Source organism: Megalobrama amblycephala, linkage group LG1 (genome assembly GCF_018812025.1).
Source record: "Megalobrama amblycephala isolate DHTTF-2021 linkage group LG1, ASM1881202v1, whole genome shotgun sequence".
Taxonomy (NCBI): Eukaryota; Metazoa; Chordata; class Actinopteri; order Cypriniformes; family Xenocyprididae; genus Megalobrama; species Megalobrama amblycephala.
The window spans coordinates 31,540,612-31,550,910 of record NC_063044.1 but is presented as its reverse complement, the minus strand read 5'-3'; the positions used below and the strand labels follow the sequence as shown (position 1 = coordinate 31,550,910).

At 35.4% G+C, this 10,299-nt stretch overlaps 1 protein-coding gene across 1 annotated transcript in view; it reads left to right on the top strand.

Annotated features, from left to right (window-relative positions):
- Window positions 1-3,641, top strand: part of LOC125267730 (NACHT, LRR and PYD domains-containing protein 12-like) — a 68,185-nt gene extending 64,544 nt beyond the window's left edge. The window contains exons 9-10 of the mRNA XM_048189643.1: window positions 406-452; window positions 528-3,641. Coding sequence (XP_048045600.1) covers window positions 406-452; window positions 528-1,087 — 607 coding nt within the window. The 3' untranslated portion in view covers window positions 1,088-3,641. The remainder of the gene's footprint in view (window positions 1-405; window positions 453-527) is intronic.
- Window positions 3,642-10,299: the final 6,658 nt, after the last annotated feature.

Sequence of the window (10,299 nt, the reverse complement as noted above, 5' to 3'; positions counted from 1 at the left end):
AGTCAAATACACACAAAATAATGTCAAAATGCAGGTCTTGTTCAGTATTCACATAAACACAGTCAGTAATGTTTTAAGGCATGTGTATCAATATAATGGATCTGTGTGTCAGGTCTTAAAGTGACAGCAGCCTAATATACCTGCTGCTAAACTATGAGATAATAAATATATCTATATGGCAGTTTTTCCTCATGGTATCGATGTCAAAACTTTGGCCAGTGAAAATGCTGCATGGCTTTTAACTTTGGAAAACCACTAGCCACAGTTTCTGGTGGACAAAAAAAGTTAATTAAAAGTTAACCTAATATAAAATTAATGGAAGTCTATACAATGTCCTCACTAATATAATGAAACAAACGTGTGTGCACTTTTTTTCTTTTCTTTTTTTTTTCTTTTCTTTTCTAGTGTGGATCACGGGGGAAAGTTCAGGATTACAGCAGGAACACAAAAATGTAAGTCCACAAACACACAGTTTGAGTGTTTGTTGTTTTAAATGTTGCTCTTGTAATGTGTGTTCTTGTGTTCAGATGCCTGTGATCTCACACTGGATCCAAACACAGCACACCGTGAACTCGTTCTGTCTGAGGAGAACAGAAAGGTGACGCGTGTGAAAGAGCAGCAGTCGTATCCTGATCATCCAGAGAGATTTGATGGGTTTAATCCTCAGGTTCTGAGTAGAGAGAGTCTGACTGGACGCTGTTACTGGGAAGCTGAATGGAGTGAAGGTGCTGAAATATCAGTGGCATATAAAGGAATCAAGAGGCAAGGATGGAGGCCAGACTGTGGGTTTGGATATAATGAGAATTCCTGGAGTCTGTCCTGCTCTGATCATACTTTCACTGTTTACCACAATAAGAATGAAATTGACATATCTGCTGGTTCAGGCTCTTGTAAGAGAGTAGGAGTGTTTGTGGACGTGTCAGTTGGCATTCTGTCCTTCTACAGCATCACTGACACACACACACTCACACACTTACACACATTCACATCTACGTTCACTGAACCCCTCTGTGCTGGATTTAGACTTCCTTATTTAAACTCTTCAGTGTCTCTGTGTCACATTAAACAACACACACACATTGACTGACTGACTGACTGACAGGGGTGTGAAGTAACTAATTACCAATACTCACATTACTGTAACCCTCATGCTCTTTGGTCATTTTTTACCAAAAAATATTTTTTTACTTCATCGGAATGGTACGAAACTTGGTAAAAGGTTTTTGCATTTGCTATGTGAACACACACACACACACAAAAAAATCATGGACATGATTTGAAAAGGTTACATTGTCCTGAAAAAAAAATAGTCATACTTGTGCTCCTAGCAGTCAAAAATGACGGCATTGGAAAAGACTGGAAGATGAATTTCATCTAGTGAAAACTTTTAGTACTGCAGCCAAACAAAAGTGAATGCTCAAAAAGTGAATAATTTAGTACTATAAAATCCACTAAAAATACAAAATATTAAATAAAAAACATTGAACTAAAATATAGTACATTCATTTAAATGAAAAAAAGAAATAAAAATTGTGTACTTTTACTTGAGTACATTTTAAGTGATATATCTGTACTTTTCTCTGCTATTTTCCATCTGTATGTGGTCATTGCATCCTTGTTTTAATTTTATTTTTCTCCATCAATATGGATTGGATAGGGGGAAAGTAATCTCGTCAAATCAAATTGTGCACAGAAAACTTTAACCACAGCAGTAGATGGCTGTTAAAGGGTTAGTTTCCCCTAAAATGAAAATTCTGTCATTGATTACTCACCCTCATGTTGTTCCAAACCTGTAAGACCTTCGTTCATCTTCAGAACAGAAATTAAGGGTGTTTTCACACCTGAACGTTTGTTTCGGAACCTGGTGCGTTTTCTCCCTTGGTTCAGTTTGTTTAGGCATATGTGAGCATGGCAATGGTGCTCGGATCCACACCAAAACAATCGCTCCGAGACCGATTGCAAATGAACTCTGGGGCGGTTGAAATGTGAAAGTAATCCGAAACCAACAAACTAAACGATATAATTTATAACGGGAAATGTGTTATATAAAATGCAGTACTGTTTGATTCTATTACTGTTATGTAATCGTGCTTCTCCATGCAATAATGCTGTCTCAACGAAGCCTTGTTTCCTGCTCTAACTGCATTATAACATTCATATGTTTGCATGTATCTCAAGACAGCCTATAGACAGCACTGGGAGATCTAGAGAGAGCATTTCAATTTACAGCAGCATTAATACGAATATATTAAATAATTTAACAGCTGAAACGATGGCTACATTTGTATAGTGTTTGCGTGTCTCGACAGTTACAAATAAAGTCACAAAAAGCTAAGCTCGTGGAGCGAACTTGTCAATTATCATGATGGATGACGTAGGGAAAACTCTAATCAATATGAGGACAGTTTTAACACATTTTGGTACGCTTTGAAATGTTGCCTTGTGAAAGCAAACCAAACCAAGAAGAAAATGCAGCATTGTAACAAATTAAGATCTACGATCTATAGGTGTGAAATGTCTTCTGTGTCATTCTCCTACACTGTTTATGTTCAGCGCTTCCAGGTTCTATGTCAGAATACAGACTCAGTATTTTCGATTTGAGTAAATGTAGCAGTAACACTACAATACGGGTGCACTAATATGCATTACTTCATGCTTAACTAATGCACAGATAATCACATGTAAATGTAACTAAACCACTAATTAAAATGATTACTGCATCAACAATTAAAAATTCTATATGATTAATAGATTAAATAATATATGAATTATTAATTAAATGTGTCATAATGTATTAATTCCTTCATAGTGTACAATATTAACTAATAGTATAAATTAATGTTAATTACCACAATGGGTCAAAGCCATGTATTTCAAATTCCAGTTGTCTGCTTTAATTAATCAGGTGCGACACTACACAATACAACAAAACCCAGATAGCAAACTGAAGCCACATTCTATTTCCTACGTACTTCAAGCTCTTGCACAACTTCTGTTAGTTAGGACAAATGGACTTGCAATGATCTGTCATGTCCAGTGTAGACAGCTGTTGCAGCATGATGCAATGATGGTCGAGTTCAGTTTAAACATGGTGTAACAATGATCAGATTCTGGATTTCTGATATCTGTGTTTAACCCAACTTACCCATCCTTTAAACACAGTCTCTGACTTTACATTCACTGCATGTGCAACTGCCCAACTGACCTTTAATGTCAAAAACTGTTGGATGCTAAATATTCTTCATTCTTTCTGACAAACAACAAAAGATAATGTGAATTACAGTACATACACTGTTTTCTAAATCTTTAAACTGCAGTGTCTAGTCTTTATTATAAAGGGAGTTCAAATCCACAGTTCAGTACTCACTACTCTTGAATACTTTTAAATAAGCTACTCTTTTACTCGAGTAGCTTTTTGGACAAGTATTTTTTTTACTTTACTCACACTACATTTTTTTTTTTTTTTTTTGGAAAGTAATGGTATATTTGAGTACTCTTTCCACCTTGTCTGACTAACACACACACACACATTCACTGAACCCCTCTGTACTGGATTTAGATAGTATATATTTTTTTCATGTTATAATAAGTGTACAGTTTCATTTTTTTGCATCTTGAAATAAATATTTCTATGTTCATCACTGTTGTGTTTGATTCCTTTTTTGTTTAGAAGAAAACTAAGCCTTTAAATCTCCTTTGTAAAAACTTTATGAGGCATAAATTGTCCTCACTTCAGATGAGCTCACAAAAATAGTTAACTGACAACTACTAAATGTTTTATAACTACCTGAATTAATCATCAATTACAGTAGGAATATGTGTTAATAAAGCATTATAACTATTATGGTATATCTAAATAATAAGATGTATAAATGTATATTTAAATAGTTTATTAATCATTTACTTACACTTTCTACAAGTCAAGTCAAGTCACCTTTATTTATATAGCACTTTTTACAATGCAGATTGTGTCAAAGCAGCTTTACATTGATAACTGGTACATAATTTGGCTGCACAGCAGCTCTTAAATAATAGTGTCAATGCAGGCAGATCAGAAGCACTGTTGAATAAATGTCAAGAATACTATTGAATATCAAATGTCAAGTTTCCCCAACTAAGCAAGCCAAAGGCGACAGCGGCAAGGAACCCAAACTCCATCAGGTGACATCAGGTGGCAAACAGGTGTTAAAATGGAGAAAAAAAAACCTTGGGAGAAACCAGACTTAGTCGGGGGGCCAGTTCTCCTCTGGCGAACAGTGCTTTGTTACAATCAGGTTGCTATCATAAGTCTGATAGGATTGCAACAATCAAAGTATTTATTTCAGTTCCATCCAGTTGAGGATCGTATTCATCACGCCAGTATGGACGGTCTGTTGAGGAACTGTGCTACTGGCTGTCGTGTCGATGAGGCCTTCACAATGGATGATCCAGTTGACTCGATCTCTGCTGATACTTCAGGGCTGCGTTGTGGTCGTGTCAAGGCGCAGGTCCTTGGTCTCAGCTGGATACGGCCCAGATCTGGTTGACTACGGTAAACCTCGGGATAAACAGAAAGACTAATATTAGCGTAGATGCCATTCTTTTTCTGATGTAACGAGTACATCTGGTGTTATAGGAAGTGTTCCCGGTTCCGGCTGACCTAAATTTATGCAGCCTAATAATCCTTTAACGGATTTGAAAATATAAAGTGATAATGTGTTATGTGTATGCCAGGTTAAAGAGATGTGTTTTTAGTCTAGATTTAAACTGACAGAGTGTGTCTGCTTCCCGAACAATGCTAGGAAGATTGTTCCAGAGTTTAGGTGCCAAACAGGAGAAGGATCTACCACCTGTGGTTGATTTTGATATTCTAGGTATTATCAGCTGGCCTGAATTCTGAGATCGCAATAAACGTGAAGGACTATAATGTATTAAGAGCTCACTTAGGTACTGGGGAGCTAAACCATTTAGTGCTTTGTAAGTAATTAGCAAGATTTTAAAATCTATACGATGTTTAACAGGAAGCCAATGCAGTGATGACAGAACTGGGCTAATATGGTCATACTTCCTAGTTCTAGTAAGAACTCTAGCTGCTGCATTTTGTACGAGCTGTAGTTTATTTATCAAGCAGGCAGAACAACCACCCAGTAGAGCATTACAGTAGTCTAGCCTTGAGGTCATAAACGCATGAACTAACTGTTCTGCATTTTTCATTGAGAGCATATGTCGTAGTTTAGATATATTTTTCAGATGGAAGAATGCAGTTTTACAGATGCTAGTAACATGGCTTTCAAATGAAAGATTGGTATCATTGGTATTCTACACTGTAAAAAATTAATGTGATTTTAACAGTAAAATATTGTAAAAACACTACAGAAAAAAAAATTGTAAATAGGTTAACAGTAAGTTCCCGTATTATATACAGGGAAAAACTGTAAAAGCTCTAACCAGACATTTATGCAATTTTCACAGTAAAATGCTGTAAATTTTACAATTATTATAAGTAAAAAAGACAAAATCAATGTATAATTTACAGTCGAAATCTGTAAACGGATGTTCCCACAATTCCCTGTGTGACAGGTAGTTTTTGTTATCAGTCATGTACATTAGGGTTTTATGTTACATCTTCTGTTGTTTAATGAATGTTTATTGCATTATTTAAGTGTTGTGGGTTACCATGATGGTGTTTTGCGTTTGCGTGAATGACTCTTTGCACCTTCTTTATATTCGTATATATAATTCAGCTTGTGGAAAAGCTGCTTGTGATGAACTCTGATTCTTCATGTGGCTTTCTCTTTTACCATCTGCATTATTATGATGCTTGTCAGTATATGTTAAAGGTACAAAACATATTTTACTAGTAATGTGCATTGTTGACTTTATTGGTTTACATTCAAATTTTCTTAAATTACAGATTTATACTGTAAAATTTACAGTTTTTTCTGTAAATGTTTACACAGTTTTTCTGTATTTTTTACAAAATTATTCTGGCAACCACAGCTGCCAAAATTATTTTGTAAAAACTACGGAATTTTTTTTACAGTGTATCTTATGAACCATTGACAACTCAATTTTAAAAAAATATATACAAACTAAATAACTGGTTTGTAAATAATATAATAATTAATTTAGAAATGATAAATTGATCATTAAAGTATAAAAATAAAATTATTAAACACATTATAGATATTCCTATAAAGCAAGAATAAAGCATTTACAGCTGTATTTACAAACTGCTTACTAATGTCTATTAATAGGGACAATGCTTTAAAAATGATGATAAAATGTACTAATGGTTAACTAATGATTTATAGCGTGCGTTATTATAAAGTGTTCCCAATTTAATTTAGTCTTTTACTCCCATATAAACATTGATCAATGAGCATAAACAGAAGCTTATCCGAACCTGAATGACGTGCAAGAACAAACCTCTTGCAGAAGCTCAAACATGCTGCGTAACACACAAGAATGAACCTCATTGGTTCTTGCACGTGTCAAGCAAACATGCTTGAGCTTCCTTTTACCACAACTTTTTGAAGTGTCAAAGTACAATTGCATAGGCTGTCTAGAGGGACAGAAAGCTCTCAGGTTTAATCAAAAATATCTTCATTTGTGTTCCAAAGATGAACAAAACTCTTAAGAGTTTGGAACTACATGAGGGTGAGTAATGACAGAATTTTCATTTTTGGGTGAACTATCCCTTTAAGATTTTTTTTTTTTTTTCCTTAAAAAAACACCTCAGCCCATGTTTTTGACTATTGCTATTACATATTTTGATTGCTGTTGCTTGTGACCCAAGTGGCAAAATCCCCCAGTTTCTCTTGAAGCCAATACGGAAGTGACTTAAACTGCAATTTATAGACTGGCCGCTAGGGACAAGCTCTAAAAGAGAACAGAAACTCATTAAAGGCACAACCACTAGAACAATGTTATATATTTTGTTGACTTGTGTACTCTTATTATTAGACAGGTGAGCAACTGTTTGGATAGATATATTCATCGACAGAAAACTAATCATATTATACAGCTCAACACAGTAAGTCTTATTGTTTAAATCTTGTTTTCTTGATTTACAGCTAGTACCATGTTTTACCATGCCTGATATCAATCTAGCTTACTGCAGTGTGCAACAAGTGTCTCATAGCAGCTGCCGAGCAAATGATCAGAGTAGCATTATAACAATTTTCAACACGCAAATACATCTATATGATAAAACAGCACTGCCTTACCCCACATACGAATGTCTGTAAGAAGCGGAAGTAGCGACTGCAGTATATCAAAGTTCCGCTGCTCTTGAGACGTGTGTCGCGCTTGTCTCTTATTAGCAATCGCTCCAGTGGCCTCATTCAGCTCCCACATCACTCGACCCTGCTCTACTTCATACTACAATAATGTTAATAATCTCATCCATGAACATGATTTTTTGCCCAAGTCCCATCAGATTCTTTTCCACCGACTGTAAACATGAAGACAACACATCCCATGATTCCATGAAATCATTGTGTCATCAAGCTATGCCTTTGTTTTGAATGAGCAACAAAAAATGTACATATTGTAGCTTTAAGCCCCATGTTAAAATGCCCAACTTTACAGCAGAAAAAAAAAAAATACATGTTTACAGCCTGGTACAAATTGTGGTTTTGGTCTCTACAGCTAATTAACTGTGAGGGTGTGAATTTTTTTATAACTCATCAGTTCAGTTCAGTTCATCTTTATTAATTTTTATCAATAGTCACTTAGTTTTAGAAACATTAAGTTTTAAGAAAGTATTCTGACACCACATATTAAAATCATCAACCTCCTCACTCATTAAGCTAACAATTACGGAATCATCAGCAAATTTGATGATATGCCTATTTCTATAACTACTCTTACAGTCATTTGTGTACAGGATAAATAATAAAGGAGAAAGGACACATCCTTGAGGTGACCCACTGGATGACACCAGCCATTCGGAAAAACAGTCATTTTCTTTAACTCTCTGAGTTCTCTGCACAAGGAAATCTAGAATCCATCCTACGAGACTAAAATCCAACCCAATTTCATTTATGAGCTTTTCAACTAAGATATGTGGCTGAATGGTATTAAAGGCAGATGAAAAATCAATAAAAAGTCATTTAACACATTTTTTCGGCTTATCCAAATGCTGGAGTACTACACTCTAAAATATGCTGGGTTAAATATGGACAAACCCAGGGATTGGGTTGTTTTCACCCAGCCATTTTTTTCAACCAATTTTGGATATATTTTTTTTAGTCAGCAATATTAATATAGTAAAAGGCATGTTTTTGCTCACCCCCAAACAGGGGCAAATTTGTGGGGTATTTTAAGCTGAAACTTGACCAGACCAGAGACTTATATTACATCTTATGAAAGAGGGCATAATAGGTGCTCTTTAACTCAACCTGCTGGGTTTGTCCATATTTTACCCAACTTGGGTTGTTTTTAACCCAGCATTTTTTATACTTATAAAGGTTATAAAGGCACCTTCTGAATAATACACTTTTCTTGACCCCAAACATTTGAACTGTAATGTATACTATGACTGGTAACACTTTACTTGAAGGGGTGTGCATAAGACTGACATGACACCTTCATAATCATGACATGACACTTGTTTGAGTTGTCTGAGTTATGACAACTTGACATAAACCAATACATCATAACCTGTCAGTGTCTTTGTCATGACAACTTGACATTATTTAGCTTTATGGGATAACATTACATTAAACTGTCATGTGGTTGGTTTTGACATTGGCTGTCATGAGGCCATTATAACAGTGTCATAAATATGTATCTTGAGCTCAAGTACAGTGGTACAAATTGAACTTGTCATTAAAATGTCATTAAGTGACAATACTCTGACAAATAATTTTATAACAGCGTCATGACTATTTTTCATTTCATGTTTTTTTTGTTTTTGTTTTTTTAAGTTTCCACCAACAGAAGGTCAGATAATAGACAATTTCAAATTTCGTAAAAAAGATGACACTGTTATAAAATAATGGTAACACTTTATTTTAGGGTCTTTTAACTAGTTGCTTATTACTATTAGCATTCATATGGCTAAAATATTGGCTATTTATTAGTACTTATAAAGCACATATTAATGCCTTATTCTGCATGATCTTATTCTACATTCTTAATCCTACCCAATACCTAAACCTAACAATTAACTATAATAAGCATTAAATTAAGAGTTTATTGAGGGAAAAGTCATAGTTAATCGTTTATATATGTGTTCCCTATACTGAAGTGTTACCAAAATAATGTAATGTAATGTTAACCCATAAAGCTAAGTAGTTTTTTTAAGTTTGATAATTAATCTGCTATGTCATGTTTAAGACAGGTTATGATGTTTTGCTAATGTCAAGTTGTCGTAACAAAGACATCTCAAACAATGTCATCTTTGCATTAAAAATGACATAATTGAGCGAATGACATTTAATGACAGTTGTCATAAACATGCATAAAACCTCCTTCATATTCATGACACGTGTCATGTCAAGATTATGAAGGTGTCATGTCAGTCTTATGCACACCCCTTCAAGTAAGTGTTACCCTATGACTATATAAACATTTGAACTGCGATACTAAGACTATTAAAAAATGAATTCACTATAGGAATGTGCGTGAGTTTTCTCGGACTTTTTTCAGGACTAATGTGTGCTAGAGGTCTACAAAGAAGACCCGGGACCCGTACGGGTTCGGGACTATATTTTAAATGGTCAGCCGGGTCCGGGTCGGGTCCTAATCTATTACTTCGGTTCCCGGGTCTGATTAACATTGTGTGTATACCCGAGCCGATTTGATTCGGAGATCACCCGGCCGTGTTGGGAGTCAGTCAGCGCTGTGCGTGTTTTGTAACTTGCAAAGTATGAGCCGGGAAATAAGGTGAAAAAAACACGAGTGACCCCAGCCATCAGAAGCAGAGCGGGCGGAGTTAATGCAAGCGAACGGCGATCATCGAGTTTTATTATTCCTATCGTGTGCAACAGTAATGCAAACAAACTTCAAATCTCAAGAACTGCTTGTAGCCTTGCACATTCGCATTTAAATAACATAGCCTATTTCAAATCATTAACAAAATATGAACTATCACACGAATGTTTTCTGTGACGCTTAAAGCTTGTTTCAGGTTGCTCCAGCTAACGCGCATGTCTCATGCGAGCGCACTTTCTTTCTCTTGTTTTTATAATAACATTATGCCGTCTTGTTATATCTAAAGTTTTGGTCAGACTCGGCTCAGAAAGCACAGAAATGACCGCAAATAAGCAATGCTAACGTCAGCGGCCATGTCACTGAACAAGCAATCGTTAT